The sequence below is a fragment of the Gobio gobio genome (genome assembly GCF_949357685.1).
Source record: "Gobio gobio genome assembly, chromosome: 3".
Classification (NCBI taxonomy): Eukaryota; Metazoa; Chordata; class Actinopteri; order Cypriniformes; family Gobionidae; genus Gobio; species Gobio gobio.
Genome location: NC_137099.1, coordinates 1,111,836 through 1,131,835, shown reverse-complemented (window position 1 = coordinate 1,131,835; position 20,000 = coordinate 1,111,836). Strand labels below are relative to the sequence as shown.

At 43.7% G+C, this 20,000-nt stretch overlaps 1 protein-coding gene across 1 annotated transcript in view; it reads right to left on the bottom strand.

Moving 5' to 3' along the window:
• The window catches only part of pros1 (protein S), a 52,677-nt gene that overhangs the window by 9,150 nt on the left and 23,527 nt on the right, over window positions 1–20,000 (bottom strand). The window contains exon 11 of the mRNA XM_079812280.1: window positions 13,089–13,257. Coding sequence (XP_079668406.1) covers window positions 13,089–13,257 — 169 coding nt within the window. The remainder of the gene's footprint in view (window positions 1–13,088; window positions 13,258–20,000) is intronic.

Sequence of the window (20,000 nt, the reverse complement as noted above, 5' to 3'; positions counted from 1 at the left end):
TGAACTGAATCAACACTGAACTGAACTGAATCAACACTGAACTGAATCAACACTGAACTGAACCAACACTGAACTGAATCAACACTGAACTGAACTGAATCAACACTGAACTGAACTGAATCAACACTGAACTGAATTGAATCAACACCGAACTGAATCAACACTGAACTTAATCAACACTGAACTGAATCTACACTGAACTGAACTGAACCAACACTAAACTGAATCAACACTGAACTGAACTGAATCAACACTGAACTGAATCAACACTGAACTGAATCAACACTGAACTGAATCAACACTGAACTGAACTGAATCAACACTGAACTGAATCAACACTGAACTGAATCAACACTGAACTGAACTGAATCAACACTGAACTGAATCAACACTGAACTGAACCAACACTGAACTGAATCAACACTGAACTGAACTGAATCAACACTGAACTGAACTGAATCAACACTGAACTGAATCAACACTGAACTGAACTGAATCAACACTGAACTGAATCTACACTGAACTGAACTGAATCAACACTGAACTGAATCAACACTGAACTGAACTGAATCAACACTGAACTGAACTGAATCAACACTGAACTGAATCAACACTGAACTGAACTGAATCAACACTGAACTGAATCAACACTAAACTGAACTGAATCAACACTGAACTGAATCAACACTAAACTGAACTGAATCAACACTGAACTGAATTTCGCTGTTTTGCGGTTCATGACAGTGGCGCTGTGCTGAAACGCTCGTCTTGTATAAAGCGCTGTAGAAATAAGTGTGACTGGACTGATGTGAGGCGGAGTGTGAGTATAAAGCGCTGTAGAAATAAGTGTGACTGGACTGATGTGAGGCGGAGTGTGAGTATAAAGCGCTGTAGAAATAAGTGTGACTGGACTGATGTGAGGCGGAGTGTGAGTATAAAGTGCTGTAGAAATAAGTGTGACTGGACTGATGTGAGGCGGAGTGTGAGTATAAAGCGCTGTAGAAATAAGTGTGACTGGACTGATGTGAGGTGGAGTGTGAGTATAAAGTGCTGTAGAAATAAGTGTGACTGGACTGATGTGAGGCGGAGTGTGAGTATAAAGCGCTGTAGAAATAAGTGTGACTGGACTGATGTGAGGCGGAGTGTGAGTATAAAGCGCTGTAGAAATAAGTGTGACTGGACTGATGTGAGGCGGAGTGTGAGTATAAAGTGCTGTAGAAATAAGTGTGACTGGACTGATGTGAGGCGGAGTGTGAGTATAAAGCGCTGTAGAAATAAGTGTGACTGGACTGATGTGAGGTGGAGTGTGAGTATAAAGTGCTGTAGAAATAAGTGTGACTGGACTGATGTGAGGTGGAGTGTGAGTATAAAGTGCTGTAGAAATAAGTGTGACTGGACTGATGTGAGGCGGAGTGTGAGTATAAAGTGCTGTAGAAATAAGTGTGACTGGACTGATGTGAGGCGGAGTGTGAGTATAAAGCGCTGTAGAAATAAGCGTGACTGGACTGATGTGAGGTGGAGTGTGAGTATAAAGTGCTGTAGAAATAAGTGTGACTGGACTGATGTGAGGCGGAGTGTGAGTATAAAGCGCTGTAGAAATAAGTGTGACTGGACTGATGTGAGGCGGAGTGTGAGTATAAAGCGCTGTAGAAATAAGTGTGACTGGACTGATGTGAGGCGGAGTGTGAGTATAAAGTGCTGTAGAAATAAGTGTGACTGGACTGATGTGAGGTGGAGTGTGAGTATAAAGTGCTGTAGAAATAAGTGTGACTGGACTGATGTGAGGCGGAGTGTGAGTATAAAGCGCTGTAGAAATAAGTGTGACTGGACTGATGTGAGGCGGAGTGTGAGTATAAAGCGCTGTAGAAATAAGTGTGACTGGACTGATGTGAGGTGGAGTGTGAGTATAAAGTGCTGTAGAAATAAGTGTGACTGGACTGATGTGAGGTGGAGTGTGAGTATAAAGTGCTGTAGAAATAAGTGTGACTGGACTGATGTGAGGCGGAGTGTGAGTATAAAGCGCTGTAGAAATAAGTGTGACTGGACTGATGTGAGGCGGAGTGTGAGTATAAAGCGCTGTAGAAATAAGTGTGACTGGACTGATGTGAGGCGGAGTGTGAGTATAAAGCGCTGTAGAAATAAGTGTGACTGGACTGATGTGAGGCGGAGTGTGAGTATAAAGCGCTGTAGAAATAAGTGTGACTGGACTGATGTGAGGTGGAGTGTGAGTATAAAGTGCTGTAGAAATAAGTGTGACTGGACTGATGTGAGGCGGAGTGTGAGTATAAAGTGCTGTAGAAATAAGTGTGACTGGACTGATGTGAGGCGGAGTGTGAGTATAAAGTGCTGTAGAAATAAGTGTGACTGGACTGATGTGAGGCGGAGTGTGAGTATAAAGTGCTGTAGAAATAAGTGTGACTGGACTGATGTGAGGTGGAGTGTGAGTATAAAGCGCTGTAGAAATAAGTGTGACTGGACTGATGTGAGGCGGAGTGTGAGTATAAAGTGCTGTAGAAATAAGTGTGACTGGACTGATGTGAGGCGGAGTGTGAGTATAAAGCGCTGTAGAAATAAGTGTGACTGGACTGATGTGAGGCGGAGTGTGAGTATAAAGTGCTGTAGAAATAAGCGTGACTGGACTGATGTGAGGCGGAGTGTGAGTATAAAGCGCTGTAGAAATAAGTGTGACTGGACTGATGTGAGGCGGAGTGTGAGTATAAAGCGCTGTAGAAATAAGCGTGACTGGACTGATGTGAGGCGGAGTGTGAGTATAAAGCGCTGTAGAAATAAGTGTGACTGGACTGATGTGAGGCGGAGTGTGAGTATAAAGTGCTGTAGAAATAAGCGTGACTGGACTGATGTGAGGCGGAGTGTGAGTATAAAGCGCTGTAGAAATAAGTGTGACTGGACTGATGTGAGGCGGAGTGTGAGTATAAAGCGCTGTAGAAATAAGTGTGACTGGACTGATGTGAGGCGGAGTGTGAGTATAAAGCGCTGTAGAAATAAGTGTGACTGGACTGATGTGAGGCGGAGTGTGAGTATAAAGCGCTGTAGAAATAAGTGTGACTGGACTGATGTGAGGCGGAGTGTGAGTATAAAGCGCTGTAGAAATAAGTGTGACTGGACTGATGTGAGGTGGAGTGTGAGTATAAAGTGCTGTAGAAATAAGCGTGACTGGACTGATGTGAGGCGGAGTGTGAGTATAAAGCGCTGTAGAAATAAGTGTGACTGGACTGATGTGAGGCGGAGTGTGAGTATAAAGCGCTGTAGAAATAAGTGTGACTGGACTGATGTGAGGCGGAGTGTGAGTATAAAGCGCTGTAGAAATAAGTGTGACTGGACTGATGTGAGGCGGAGTGTGAGTATAAAGCGCTGTAGAAATAAGTGTGACTGGACTGATGTGAGGCGGAGTGTGAGTATAAAGCGCTGTAGAAATAAGTGTGACTGGACTGATGTGAGGTGGAGTGTGAGTATAAAGCGCTGTAGAAATAAGTGTGACTGGACTGATGTGAGGTGGAGTGTGAGTATAAAGTGCTGTAGAAATAAGTGTGACTGGACTGATGTGAGGCGGAGTGTGAGTATAAAGCGCTGTAGAAATAAGTGTGACTGGACTGATGTGAGGCGGAGTGTGAGTATAAAGCGCTGTAGAAATAAGTGTGACTGGACTGATGTGAGGTGGAGTGTGAGTATAAAGCGCTGTAGAAATAAGTGTGACTGGACTGATGTGAGGCGGAGTGTGAGTATAAAGCGCTGTAGAAATAAGTGTGACTGGACTGATGTGAGGCGGAGTGTGAGTATAAAGCGCTGTAGAAATAAGTGTGACTGGACTGATGTGAGGCGGAGTGTGAGTATAAAGCGCTGTAGAAATAAGTGTGACTGGACTGATGTGAGGCGGAGTGTGAGTATAAAGCGCTGTAGAAATAAGTGTGACTGGACTGATGTGAGGCGGAGTGTGAGTATAAAGCGCTGTAGAAATAAGTGTGACTGGACTGATGTGAGGTGGAGTGTGAGTATAAAGCGCTGTAGAAATAAGTGTGACTGGACTGATGTGAGGCGGAGTGTGAGTATAAAGCGCTGTAGAAATAAGAGTGACTGGACTGATGTGAGGCGGAGTGTGAGTATAAAGCGCTGTAGAAATAAGTGTGACTGGACGGATGTGAGGCGGAGTGTGAGTATAAAGCGCTGTAGAAATAAGCGTGACTGGACTGATGTGAGGTGGAGTGTGAGTATAAAGCGCTGTAGAAATAAGTGTGACTGGACTGATGTGAGGTGGAGTGTGAGTATAAAGCGCTGTAGAAATAAGTGTGACTGGACTGATGTGAGGTGGAGTGTGAGTATAAAGTGCTGTAGAAATAAGCGTGACTGGACTGATGTGAGGCGGAGTGTGAGTATAAAGCGCTGTAGAAATAAGCGTGACTGGACTGATGTGAGGCGGAGTGTGAGTATAAAGCGCTGTAGAAATAAGTGTGACTGGACTGATGTGAGGTGGAGTGTGAGTATAAAGCGCTGTAGAAATAAGCGTGACTGGACTGATGTGAGGCGGAGTGTGAGTATAAAGCGCTGTAGAAATAAGTGTGACTGGACTGATGTGAGGTGGAGTGTGAGTATAAAGCGCTGTAGAAATAAGCGTGACTGGACTGATGTGAGGTGGAGTGTGAGTATAAAGCGCTGTAGAAATAAGTGTGACTGGACTGATGTGAGGCGGAGTGTGAGTATAAATCGCTGTAGAAATAAGCGTGACTGGACTGATGTGAGGTGGAGTGTGAGTATAAATCGCTGTAGAAATAAGTGTGACTGGACTGATGTGAGGCGGAGTGTGAGTATAAAGCGCTGTAGAAATAAGCGTGACTGGACTGATGTGAGGCGGAGTGTGAGTATAAAGCGCTGTAGAAATAAGCGTGACTGGACTGATGTGAGGCGGAGTGTGAGTATAAAGCGCTGTAGAAATAAGCGTGACTGGACTGATGTGAGGTGGAGTGTGAGTATAAATCGCTGTAGAAATAAGTGTGACTGGACTGATGTGAGGCGGAGTGTGAGTATAAAGCGCTGTAGAAATAAGTGTGACTGGACTGATGTGAGGTGGAGTGTGAGTATAAAGCGCTGTAGAAATAAGCGTGACTGGACTGATGTGAGGCGGAGTGTGAGTATAAAGCGCTGTAGAAATAAGCGTGACTGGACTGATGTGAGGTGGAGTGTGAGTATAAAGCGCTGTAGAAATAAGTGTGACTGGACTGATGTGAGGTGGAGTGTGAGTATAAAGCGCTGTAGAAATAAGCGTGACTGGACTGATGTGAGGCGGAGTGTGAGTATAAAGCGCTGTAGAAATAAGTGTGACTGGACTGATGTGAGGCGGAGTGTGAGTATAAATCGCTGTAGAAATAAGCGTGACTGGACTGATGTGAGGCGGAGTGTGAGTATAAAGCGCTGTAGAAATAAGCGTGACTGGACTGATGTGAGGCGGAGTGTGAGTATAAATCGCTGTAGAAATAAGCGTGACTGGACTGATGTGAGGCGGAGTGTGAGTATAAATCGCTGTAGAAATAAGCGTGACTGGACTGATGTGAGGCGGAGTGTGAGTATAAAGCGCTGTAGAAATAAGCGTGACTGGACTGATGTGAGGCGGAGTGTGAGTATAAATCGCTGTAGAAATAAGCGTGACTGGACTGATGTGAGGTGGAGTGTGAGTATAAATCGCTGTAGAAATAAGTGTGACTGGACTGATGTGAGGCGGAGTGTGAGTATAAAGCGCTGTAGAAATAAGTGTGACTGGACTGATGTGAGGTGGAGTGTGAGTATAAAGCGCTGTAGAAATAAGCGTGACTGGACTGATGTGAGGCGGAGTGTGAGTATAAAGCGCTGTAGAAATAAGCGTGACTGGACTGATGTGAGGTGGAGTGTGAGTATAAAGCGCTGTAGAAATAAGTGTGACTGGACTGATGTGAGGTGGAGTGTGAGTATAAAGCGCTGTAGAAATAAGCGTGACTGGACTGATGTGAGGCGGAGTGTGAGTATAAAGCGCTGTAGAAATAAGTGTGACTGGACTGATGTGAGGCGGAGTGTGAGTATAAAGCGCTGTAGAAATAAGTGTGACTGGACTGATGTGAGGCGGAGTGTGAGTATAAAGCGCTGTAGAAATAAGCGTGACTGGACTGATGTGAGGCGGAGTGTGAGTATAAAGCGCTGTAGAAATAAGTGTGACTGGACTGATGTGAGGCGGAGTGTGAGTATAAAGCGCTGTAGAAATAAGTGTGACTGGACTGATGTGAGGTGGAGTGTGAGTATAAAGCGCTGTAGAAATAAGTGTGACTGGACTGATGTGAGGCGGAGTGTGAGTATAAAGCGCTGTAGAAATAAGCGTGACTGGACTGATGTGAGGTGGAGTGTGAGTATAAAGCGCTGTAGAAATAAGTGTGACTGGACTGATGTGAGGCGGAGTGTGAGTATAAAGCGCTGTAGAAATAAGCGTGACTGGACTGATGTGAGGTGGAGTGTGAGTATAAAGCGCTGTAGAAATAAGTGTGACTGGACTGATGTGAGGTGGAGTGTGAGTATAAAGCGCTGTAGAAATAAGCGTGACTGGACTGATGTGAGGCGGAGTGTGAGTATAAAGCGCTGTAGAAATAAGCGTGACTGGACTGATGTGAGGTGGAGTGTGAGTATAAAGCGCTGTAGAAATAAGTGTGACTGGACTGATGTGAGGCGGAGTGTGAGTATAAAGCGCTGTAGAAATAAGCGTGACTGGACTGATGTGAGGTGGAGTGTGAGTATAAAGCGCTGTAGAAATAAGTGTGACTGGACTGATGTGAGGCGGAGTGTGAGTATAAAGCGCTGTAGAAATAAGCGTGACTGGACTGATGTGAGGTGGAGTGTGAGTATAAATCGCTGTAGAAATAAGCGTGACTGGACTGATGTGAGGTGGAGTGTGAGTATAAAGCGCTGTAGAAATAAGCGTGACTGGACTGATGTGAGGTGGAGTGTGAGTATAAAGCGCTGTAGAAATAAGCGTGACTGGACTGATGTGAGGCGGAGTGTGAGTATAAAGCGCTGTAGAAATAAGCGTGACTGGACTGATGTGAGGTGGAGTGTGAGTATAAAGCGCTGTAGAAATAAGTGTGACTGGACTGATGTGAGGTGGAGTGTGAGTATAAAGCGCTGTAGAAATAAGTGTGACTGGACTGATGTGAGGCGGAGTGTGAGTATAAAGCGCTGTAGAAATAAGCGTGACTGGACTGATGTGAGGCGGAGTGTGAGTATAAAGCGCTGTAGAAATAAGTGTGACTGGACTGATGTGAGGTGGAGTGTGAGTATAAAGCGCTGTAGAAATAAGTGTGACTGGACTGATGTGAGGTGGAGTGTGAGTATAAAGCGCTGTAGAAATAAGCGTGACTGGACTGATGTGAGGTGGAGTGTGAGTATAAAGCGCTGTAGAAATAAGTGTGACTGGACTGATGTGAGGCGGAGTGTGAGTATAAAGCGCTGTAGAAATAAGTGTGACTGGACTGATGTGAGGTGGAGTGTGAGTATAAAGCGCTGTAGAAATAAGTGTGACTGGACTGATGTGAGGCGGAGTGTGAGTATAAAGCGCTGTAGAAATAAGTGTGACTGGACTGATGTGAGGTGGAGTGTGAGTATAAAGTGCTGTAGAAATAAGTGTGACTGGACTGATGTGAGGCGGAGTGTGAGTATAAAGCGCTGTAGAAATAAGTGTGACTGGACTGATGTGAGGCGGAGTGTGAGTATAAAGTGCTGTAGAAATAAGTGTGACTGGACTGATGTGAGGCGGAGTGTGAGTATAAAGCGCTGTAGAAATAAGTGTGACTGGACTGATGTGAGGCGGAGTGTGAGTATAAAGTGCTGTAGAAATAAGTGTGACTGGACTGATGTGAGGCGGAGTGTGAGTATAAAGCGCTGTAGAAATAAGTGTGACTGGACTGATGTGAGGCGGAGTGTGAGTATAAAGCGCTGTAGAAATAAGTGTGACTGGACTGATGTGAGGTGGAGTGTGAGTATAAAGCGCTGTAGAAATAAGTGTGACTGGACTGATGTGAGGTGGAGTGTGAGTATAAAGCGCTGTAGAAATAAGCGTGACTGGACTGATGTGAGGCGGAGTGTGAGTATAAAGCGCTGTAGAAATAAGTGTGACTGGACTGATGTGAGGCGGAGTGTGAGTATAAAGCGCTGTAGAAATAAGTGTGACTGGACTGATGTGAGGTGGAGTGTGAGTATAAAGCGCTGTAGAAATAAGTGTGACTGGACTGATGTGAGGTGGAGTGTGAGTATAAAGTGCTGTAGAAATAAGTGTGACTGGACTGATGTGAGGCGGAGTGTGAGTATAAAGCGCTGTAGAAATAAGTGTGACTGGACTGATGTGAGGTGGAGTGTGAGTATAAAGCGCTGTAGAAATAAGTGTGACTGGACTGATGTGAGGCGGAGTGTGAGTATAAAGCGCTGTAGAAATAAGCGTGACTGGACTGATGTGAGGCGGAGTGTGAGTATAAAGCGCTGTAGAAATAAGTGTGACTGGACTGATGTGAGGCGGAGTGTGAGTATAAAGCGCTGTAGAAATAAGTGTGACTGGACTGATGTGAGGTGGAGTGTGAGTATAAAGCGCTGTAGAAATAAGTGTGACTGGACTGATGTGAGGTGGAGTGTGAGTATAAAGCGCTGTAGAAATAAGTGTGACTGGACTGATGTGAGGCGGAGTGTGAGTATAAAGTGCTGTAGAAATAAGTGTGACTGGACTGATGTGAGGTGGAGTGTGAGTATAAAGCGCTGTAGAAATAAGTGTGACTGGACTGATGTGAGGCGGAGTGTGAGTATAAAGCGCTGTAGAAATAAGTGTGACTGGACTGATGTGAGGTGGAGTGTGAGTATAAAGTGCTGTAGAAATAAGTGTGACTGGACTGATGTGAGGTGGAGTGTGAGTATAAAGCGCTGTAGAAATAAGTGTGACTGGACTGATGTGAGGCGGAGTGTGAGTATAAAGCGCTGTAGAAATAAGTGTGACTGGACTGATGTGAGGTGGAGTGTGAGTATAAAGCGCTGTAGAAATAAGTGTGACTGGACGGATGTGAGGTGGAGTGTGAGTATAAAGCGCTGTAGAAATAAGTGTGACTGGACTGATGTGAGGCGGAGTGTGAGTATAAAGCGCTGTAGAAATAAGTGTGACTGGACTGATGTGAGGCGGAGTGTGAGTATAAAGCGCTGTAGAAATAAGTGTGACTGGACTGATGTGAGGTGGAGTGTGAGTATAAAGCGCTGTAGAAATAAGCGTGACTGGACTGATGTGAGGCGGAGTGTGAGTATAAAGCGCTGTAGAAATAAGTGTGACTGGACTGATGTGAGGCGGAGTGTGAGTATAAAGCGCTGTAGAAATAAGTGTGACTGGACTGATGTGAGGTGGAGTGTGAGTATAAAGCGCTGTAGAAATAAGTGTGACTGGACGGATGTGAGGTGGAGTGTGAGTATAAAGCGCTGTAGAAATAAGTGTGACTGGACTGATGTGAGGCGGAGTGTGAGTATAAAGCGCTGTAGAAATAAGCGTGACTGGACTGATGTGAGGCGGAGTGTGAGTATAAAGCGCTGTAGAAATAAGTGTGACTGGACTGATGTGAGGTGGAGTGTGAGTATAAAGCGCTGTAGAAATAAGTGTGACTGGACTGATGTGAGGCGGAGTGTGAGTATAAAGCGCTGTAGAAATAAGTGTGACTGGACGGATGTGAGGTGGAGTGTGAGTATAAAGCGCTGTAGAAATAAGTGTGACTGGACTGATGTGAGGCGGAGTGTGAGTATAAAGCGCTGTAGAAATAAGTGTGACTGGACGGATGTGAGGTGGAGTGTGAGTATAAAGCGCTGTAGAAATAAGTGTGACTGGACTGATGTGAGGCGGAGTGTGAGTATAAAGCGCTGTAGAAATAAGCGTGACTGGACTGATGTGAGGCGGAGTGTGAGTATAAAGCGCTGTAGAAATAAGTGTGACTGGACTGATGTGAGGTGGAGTGTGAGTATAAAGCGCTGTAGAAATAAGTGTGACTGGACTGATGTGAGGCGGAGTGTGAGTATAAAGCGCTGTAGAAATAAGTGTGACTGGACTGATGTGAGGTGGAGTGTGAGTATAAAGCGCTGTAGAAATAAGTGTGACTGGACTGATGTGAGGTGGAGTGTGAGTATAAAGCGCTGTAGAAATAAGCGTGACTGGACTGATGTGAGGCGGAGTGTGAGTATAAAGCGCTGTAGAAATAAGTGTGACTGGACTGATGTGAGGTGGAGTGTGAGTATAAAGCGCTGTAGAAATAAGTGTGACTGGACTGATGTGAGGTGGAGTGTGAGTATAAAGTGCTGTAGAAATAAGAGTGACTGGACTGATGTGAGGTGGAGTGTGAGTATAAAGCGCTGTAGAAATAAGTGTGACTGGACTGATGTGAGGTGGAGTGTGAGTATAAAGCGCTGTAGAAATAAGTGTGACTGGACTGATGTGAGGTGGAGTGTGAGTATAAAGCGCTGTAGAAATAAGTGTGACTGGACTGATGTGAGGCGGAGTGTGAGTATAAAGCGCTGTAGAAATAAGTGTGACTGGACTGATGTGAGGTGGAGTGTGAGTATAAAGTGCTGTAGAAATAAGTGTGACTGGACTGATGTGAGGTGGAGTGTGAGTATAAAGTGCTGTAGAAATAAGTGTGACTGGACTGATGTGAGGTGGAGTGTGAGTATAAATCGCTGTAGAAATAAGTGTGACTGGACTGATGTGAGGCGGAGTGTGAGTATAAAGTGCTGTAGAAATAAGTGTGACTGGACTGATGTGAGGTGGAGTGTGAGTATAAATCGCTGTAGAAATAAGTGTGACTGGACTGATGTGAGGCGGAGTGTGAGTATAAAGTGCTGTAGAAATAAGTGTGACTGGACTGATGTGAGGCGGAGTGTGAGTATAAAGTGCTGTAGAAATAAGTGTGACTGGACTGATGTGAGGCGGAGTGTGAGTATAAATCGCTGTAGAAATAAGAGTGACTGGACTGATGTGAGGCGGAGTGTGAGTATAAATCGCTGTAGAAATAAGTGTGACTGGACTGATGTGAGGCGGAGTGTGAGTATAAATCGCTGTAGAAATAAGTGTGACTGGACTGATGTGAGGCGGAGTGTGAGTATAAAGTGCTGTAGAAATAAGTGTGACTGGACTGATGTGAGGCGGAGTGTGAGTATAAATCGCTGTAGAAATAAGTGTGACTGGACTGATGTGAGGTGGAGTGTGAGTATAAAGCGCTGTAGAAATAAGAGTGACTGGACTGATGTGAGGCGGAGTGTGAGTATAAATCGCTGTAGAAATAAGTGTGACTGGACTGATGTGAGGCGGAGTGTGAGTATAAAGCGCTGTAGAAATAAGTGTGACTGGACTGATGTGAGGTGGAGTGTGAGTATAAAGCGCTGTAGAAATAAGTGTGACTGGACTGATGTGAGGCGGAGTGTGAGTATAAAGTGCTGTAGAAATAAGTGTGACTGGACTGATGTGAGGTGGAGTGTGAGTATAAAGCGCTGTAGAAATAAGCGTGACTGGACTGATGTGAGGCGGAGTGTGAGTATAAAGCGCTGTAGAAATAAGTGTGACTGGACTGATGTGAGGCGGAGTGTGAGTATAAAGCGCTGTAGAAATAAGTGTGACTGGACTGATGTGAGGCGGAGTGTGAGTATAAAGCGCTGTAGAAATAAGCGTGACTGGACTGATGTGAGGCGGAGTGTGAGTATAAAGTGCTGTAGAAATAAGTGTGACTGGACTGATGTGAGGCGGAGTGTGAGTATAAAGCGCTGTAGAAATAAGTGTGACTGGACTGATGTGAGGTGGAGTGTGAGTATAAAGCGCTGTAGAAATAAGCGTGACTGGACTGATGTGAGGCGGAGTGTGAGTATAAAGCGCTGTAGAAATAAGTGTGACTGGACTGATGTGAGGCGGAGTGTGAGTATAAAGTGCTGTAGAAATAAGTGTGACTGGACTGATGTGAGGCGGAGTGTGAGTATAAAGCGCTGTAGAAATAAGTGTGACTGGACTGATGTGAGGTGGAGTGTGAGTATAAAGCGCTGTAGAAATAAGTGTGACTGGACTGATGTGAGGTGGAGTGTGAGTATAAAGCGCTGTAGAAATAAGCGTGACTGGACTGATGTGAGGCGGAGTGTGAGTATAAAGCGCTGTAGAAATAAGAGTGACTGGACTGATGTGAGGCGGAGTGTGAGTATAAAGCGCTGTAGAAATAAGTGTGACTGGACTGATGTGAGGCGGAGTGTGAGTATAAAGCGCTGTAGAAATAAGCGTGACTGGACTGATGTGAGGCGGAGTGTGAGTATAAAGCGCTGTAGAAATAAGCGTGACTGGACTGATGTGAGGCGGAGTGTGAGTATAAAGCGCTGTAGAAATAAGTGTGACTGGACTGATGTGAGGCGGAGTGTGAGTATAAAGCGCTGTAGAAATAAGCGTGACTGGACTGATGTGAGGCGGAGTGTGAGTATAAAGCGCTGTAGAAATAAGTGTGACTGGACTGATGTGAGGCGGAGTGTGAGTATAAAGTGCTGTAGAAATAAGCGTGACTGGACTGATGTGAGGCGGAGTGTGAGTATAAAGCGCTGTAGAAATAAGTGTGACTGGACTGATGTGAGGCGGAGTGTGAGTATAAAGTGCTGTAGAAATAAGCGTGACTGGACTGATGTGAGGCGGAGTGTGAGTATAAAGTGCTGTAGAAATAAGCGTGACTGGACTGATGTGAGGCGGAGTGTGAGTATAAAGCGCTGTAGAAATAAGTGTGACTGGACTGATGTGAGGCGGAGTGTGAGTATAAAGCGCTGTAGAAATAAGCGTGACTGGACTGATGTGAGGCGGAGTGTGAGTATAAAGCGCTGTAGAAATAAGTGTGACTGGACTGATGTGAGGTGGAGTGTGAGTATAAAGCGCTGTAGAAATAAGTGTGACTGGACTGATGTGAGGCGGAGTGTGAGTATAAAGCGCTGTAGAAATAAGCGTGACTGGACTGATGTGAGGTGGAGTGTGAGTATAAAGCGCTGTAGAAATAAGCGTGACTGGACTGATGTGAGGTGGAGTGTGAGCTGACCGTAGTCGATGTTGAAGAGCGCCAGGCCTCCACCGCTGAAGAACGAGCCCTTCTCCACAGACACGAAGCAGTGCTTGCTCTCCTTCTCCTGAATCACCTCCTTCACTCCAGACGCGCCCTGATTCATCAGATCCCAGCCGCGGATACAGCCATCCAGCCTCGGGTTAATCTGATCATCACACACACACACACACACACACACACACACACACACACACACACACACACACACACACACACACACACACACACACACACTCAATCAACATCCAGCATCATCACACACACACACACACACACACACTCATTCAACATCCAGCACCATCACAATACACACCGAACACATGACCTGGTGTAAGTATGACCTGGTGTAAATATGACCTGGTGTAAATATGACCTGGTGTAAGTATGACCTGGTGTAAATATGACCTGGTGTAAATATGACCTGGTGTAGGTATGACCTGGTGTAAATATGACCTGGTGTAAGTATGACCTGGTGTAAGTATGACCTGGTGTAAGTATGACCTGATGTTAATATGACCTGGTGTAAATATGACCTGGTGTAAGTATGACCTGGTGTAAATATGACCTGGTGGAAATATGACCTGGTGGAAATATGACCTGGCGTAAGTATGACTTGGTGTTAATATGACCTGGTGTAAATATGACCTGGTTTAAGTATGACCTGGTGTAAATATGACCTGGTGTAAGTATGACCTGGTGTAAATATGACCTGGTGTAAGTATGACCTGGTGTAAATATGACCTGGTGTAAATATGACCTGGTGTAAGTATGACCTGGTGTAAATATGACCTGGTGTAAGTATGACCTGGTGTAAATATGACCTGGTGTAAGTATGACCTGATGTTAATATGACCTGGTGTAAATATGACCTGGTGTAAGTATGACCTGGTGGAAATATGACCTGGTGGAAATATGACCTGGTGGAAATATGACCTGGCGTAAGTATGACTTGGTGTTAATATGACCTGGTGTAAATATGACCTGGTTTAAGTATGACCTGGTGTAAATATGACCTGGTGTAAGTATGACCTGGTGTAAATATGACCTGGTGTAAGTATGACCTGGTGTAAATATGACCTGGTGTAAATATGACATGGTGTAAGTATGACCTGGTGTAAATATGACCTGGTGTAAATATGACTTGGTGTAAATATGACCTGGTGTAAATATGACCTGGTGTAAGTATGACCTGGTGTAAATATGACCTGGTGTAAATATGACCTGGTGTAAAAAAGACCTGGTGTAAATATGACCTGGTGTAAGTATGACCTGGTGTAAGTATGACCTGGTGTAAATAAGACCTGGTGTAAGTATGACCTGGTGTAAATATGACCTGGTGTAAATATGACCTGGTGTAAGTATGACCTGGTGTAAGTATGACCTGGTGTAAGTATGACCTGGTGTAAGTATGACCTGATGTTAATATGACCTGGTGTAAATATGACCTGGTGTAAATATGACCTGGTGGAAATATGACCTGGTGGAAATATGACCTGGCGTAAGTATGACTTGGTGTTAATATGACCTGGTGTAAATATGACCTGGTTTAAGTATGACCTGGTGTAAATATGACCTGGTGTAAGTATGACCTGGTGTAAATATGACCTGGTGTAAATATGACCTGGTGTAAATATGACCTGGTGTAAGTATGACCTGGTGTAAATATGACCTGGTGTAAATATGACCTGGTGTAAGTATGACCTGGTGTAAGTATGACCTGGTGTAAATATGACCTGGTGTAAATATGACCTGGTGTAAGTATGACCTGGTGTAAATATGACCTGGTGTAAATATGACCTGGTGTAAGTATGACCTGGTGTAAGTATGACCTGGTGTAAATATGACCTGGTGTAAATATGACCTGGTGTAAGTATGACCTGGTGTAAATATGACCTGGTGTAAATATGACCTGGTGTAAATAAGACCTGGTGTAAATATGACCTGGTGTAAGTATGACCTGGTGTAAGTATGACCTGGTGTAAGTATGACCTGGTGTAAATAAGACCTGGTGTAAATATGACCTGGTGTAAATAAGACCTGGTGTAAATATGACCTGGTGTAAGTATGACCTGGTGTAAGTATGACCTGGTGTAAGTATGACCTGATGTTAATATGACCTGGTGTAAATATGACCTGGTGTAAGTATGACCTGGTGTAAGTATGACCTGGTGTAAGTATGACCTGGTGTAAATATGACCTGGTGTAAATATGACCTGGTGTAAGTATGACCTGGTGTAAGTATGACCTGGTGTAAATATGACCTGGTGTAAATATGACCTGGTGTAAGTATGACCTGGTGTAAATATGACCTGGTGTAAATATGACTTGGTGTTAATATGACCTGGTGTAAATATGACCTGGTGTAAATATGACCTGGTGTAAGTATGACCTGGCGTAAGTATGACCTGGCGTAAATATGACCTGGCGTAAGTATGACCTGGCGTAAATATGACCTGGTGTAAATATGACCTGGTGTAAGTATGACCTGGTGTAAGTATGACCTGGTGTAAGTATGACCTGATGTTAATATGACCTGGCGTAAGTATGACCTGGTGTAAGTATGACCTGGTGTAAGTATGACCTGGCGTAAGTATGACCTGGCGTAAATATGACCTGGCGTAAGTATGACCTGGTGTAAGTATGACCTGGTGTAAGTATGACCTGGTGTAAATATGACCTGGTGTAAGTATGACCTGGTGTAAGTATGACCTGGTGTAAATATGACCTGGTGTAAATATGACCTGGTGTAAGTATGACCTGGTGTAAGTATAACCTGGTGTAAATATGACCTGGTGTAAATATGACCTGGTGTAAATATGACCTGGTGTAAGTATGACCTGGTGTAAATATGACCTGGAGTAAATATGACCTGGTGTAAGTATGACCTGGTGTAAGTATGACCTGATGTTAATATGACCTGGTGTAAATATGACCTGGTGGAAATATGACCTGGTGGAAATATGACCTGGTCGAAGTATGACTTGGTGTTAATGTGACCTGGTGTAAATATGACCTGGTGTAAGTATGACCTGGTGTAAATATGACCTGGTGTAAATATGACCTGGTTGAAGTATGACTTGGTGTTAATATGACCTGGTGTAAATATGACCTGGTGTAAGTATGACCTGGTGTAAATATGACCTGGTGTAAGTATGACCTGGTGTAAGCATGACCTGGTGTAAATATGACGGTGTAAATATGACCTGGTGTAAATATGACCTGCCGTAACTATGACTTGGTGTTAATATGACCTGGTGTAAATATGACCTGGTGTAAGTATGGCCTGGTGTAAATAAGACCTGGTGTAAATAAGACCTGGTGTAAATATGACCTGGTGTAAGTATGGCCTGGTGTAAATATGACCTGGTGTAAATATGACCGGGTGTAAATATGACCTGGCTGAAGTATGACCTGGTGTAAATATGCCCTGGTGTAAGTATGACCTGGTGTAAGTATGACCTGGTGTAAGTATGACCGGGTGTAAATATGACCTGGTGTAAGTATGACCTGGTGTAAATATGACCTGGTGTAAATATGACCGGGTGTAAATATGACCTGGCGTAAGTATGACTTGGTGTTAATATGACCTGGTGTAAATATGACCTGGTGTAAGTATGACCTGGTGTAAGTATGACCTGGTGTAAGTATGACCTGGTGTAAATAAGACCTGGTGTAAGTATGACCTGGTGTAAATATGACCTGGTGTAAATATGACCTGGTGTAAATAAGACCTGGTGTAAGTATGACCTGGTGTAAGTATGACCTGGTGTAAATATGACCTGGTGTAAATAAGACCTGGTGTAAATATGACCTGGTGTAAATATGACCTGGCATAAGTATGACCTGGTGTAAGTATGACCTAGTGTAAGTATGATCTGGTGTAAGTATGACCTGGTGTAAGTATGACCTAGTGTAAGTATGACCTGGTGTAAGTATGACCTGGTGTAAGTATGACCTAGTGTAAGTATGACCTGGTGTAAGTATGACCTGGTGTAAATATGACCTGGTGTAAATAAGACCTGGTGTAAGTATGACCTGGTGTAAATATGACCTGGTGTAAATAAGACCTGGTGTAAATATGACCTGGTGTAAGTATGACCTGGTGTAAATATGACCTGGAGTAAATATGACCTGGTGTAAGTATGACCTGGTGTAAGTATGACCTGATGTTAATATGACCTGGTGTAAATATGACCTGGTGTAAGTATGACCTGGTGTAAATATGACCTGGTGTAAATATGACCTGGTGGAAATATGACCTGGTGGAAATATGACCTGGTCGAAGTATGACTTGGTGTTAATGTGACCTGGTGTAAGTATGACCTGGTGTAAGTATGACCTGGTGTAAATATGACCTGGTGTAAATATGACCTGGTTGAAGTATGACTTGGTGTTAATATGACCTGGTGTAAATATGACCTGGTGTAAGTATGACCTGGTGTAAATATGACCTGGTGTAAGTATGACCTGGTGTAAGCATGACCTGGTGTAAATATGACTGGGTGTAAATATGACCTGGCGTTAGTATGACCTGGTGTAAATATGACCTGCCGTAACTATGACTTGGTGTTAATATGACCTGGTGTAAATATGACCTGGTGTAAGTATGACCTAGTGTAAGTATGACCTGGTGTAAATATGACCTGGTGTAAATAAGACCTGGTGTAAATATGACCTGGTGTAAATATGACCGGGTGTAAATATGACCTGGCATAAGTATGACCTGGTGTAAGTATGACCTAGTGTAAGTATGACCTGGTGTAAGTATGACCTGGTGTAAGTATGACCTAGTGTAAGTATGACCAGGTGTAAGTATGACCTAGTGTAAGTATGACCTGGTGTAAGTATGACCTGGTGTAAGTATGACCTGGTGTAAGTATGACCTAGTGTAAATATGACCTGGCATAAGTATGACCTGGTGTAAGTATGACCTAGTGTAAGTATGACCTGGTGTAAGTATGACCTGGTGTAAGTATGACCTAGTGTAAGTATGACCTGGTGTAAGTATGACCTAGTGTAAGTATGACCTGGTGTAAGTATGACCTAGTGTAAGTATGACCTGGTGTAAATATGACCTGGTGTAAGTATGACCTAGTGTAAGTATGACCTAGTGTAAGTATGACCTGGTGTAAGTATGACCTAGTGTAAGTATGACCTGGTGTAAGTATGACCTAGTGTAAGTATGACCTAGTGTAAGTATGACCTAGTGTAAATATGACCTGGTGTAAGTATGACCTAGTGTAAGTATGACCTGGTGTAAGTATGACCTAGTGTAAGTATGACCTGGTGTAAATATGACCTAGTGTAAGTATGACCTAGTGTAAGTATGACCTAGTGTAAGTATGACCTGGTGTAAGTATGACCTGGTGTAAATATGACCTAGTGTAAGTATGACCTAGTGTAAGTATGACCTGGTGTAAGTATGACCTAGTGTAAGTATGACCTAGTGTAAGTATGACCTGGTGTAAGTATGACCTGGTGTAAGTATGACCTAGTGTAAGTATGACCTGGTGTAAATATGACCTGGTGTAAATATGACCCGGTGTAAGTATGACCTGGTGTAAATATGACCTGGTGTAAGTATGACCCGGTGTAAGTATGACCTAGTGTAAGTATGACCTGGTGTAAATATGACCTGGTGTAAATATGACCTGGTGTAAATATGACCCGGTGTAAGTATGACCTGGTGTAAATATGACCTGGTGTAAGTATGACCTGGTGTAAATATGACCTGGTGTAAATATGACCCGGTGTAAGTATGACCTGGTGTAAATATGACCTGGTGTAAATAGTGTATTCTTCTTAAAGAGAAGATCTTAATCTGCAAATATTGTAATGCATTTTAACTTTGGTTACAATTATTTATGAAAGAATATTATGCATTATAAATGTACATTAAGAATACCTTTATAACGCATTATCAAAGTGTTAATTAATCACATTTTTCTCACTGGAATCCTGAAAAGATTGTCATTACAGCAATGCAAAAATGATTTATAATAATTCCATTAGTGAAGTGCAGTTATAATTGGGATTAGATGAGCAGTCATGAACTCCCCCTTCTGATTAGTGAGGGTTGTAGGTGTGATGTGTTGTTGTGTAGTTACTCTGAGGGTTGTAAGTGTGATGTGTTGTTGTGTAGTTACTCTGAGGGTTGTAAGTGTGATGTGTTGATGTGTAGTTACTCTGAGGGTTGTAGGTGTGATGTGTTGATGTGTAGTTACTCTGAGGGTTGTAGGTGTGATGTGTTGATGTGTAGTTACTCTGAGGGTTGTAAGTGTGATGTGTTGATGTGTAGTTACTCTGAGGGTTGTAAGTGTGATGTGTTGTTGTGTAGTTACTCTGAGGGTTGTAAGTGTGATGTGTTGTTGTGTAGTTACTCTGAGGGTTGTAAGTGTGATGTGTTGATGTGTAGTTACTCTGAGGGTTGTAGGTGTGATGTGTTGATGTGTAGTTACTCTGAGGGTTGTAAGTGTGATGTGTTGTTGTGTAGTTACTCTGAGGGTTGTAGGTGTGATGTGTTGATGTGTAGTTACTCTGAGGGTTGTAAGTGTGATGTGTTGTTGTGTAGTTACTCTGAGGGTTGTAAGTGTGATGTGTTGATGTGTAGTTACTCTGAGGGTTGTAAGTGTGATGTGTTGTTGTGTAGTTACTCTGAGGGTTGTAAGTGCGATGTGTTGTTGTGTAGTTACTCTGAGGGTTGTAAGTGTGATGTGTTGATGTGTAGTTACTCTGAGGGTTGTAAGTGCGATGTGTTGTTGTGTAGTTACTCTGAGGGTTGTAAGTGTGATGTGTTGATGTGTAGTTACTCTGAGGGTTGTAAGTGTGATGTGTTGTTGTGTAGTTACTCTGAGGGTTGTAAGTGTGATGTGTTGTTGTGTAGTTACT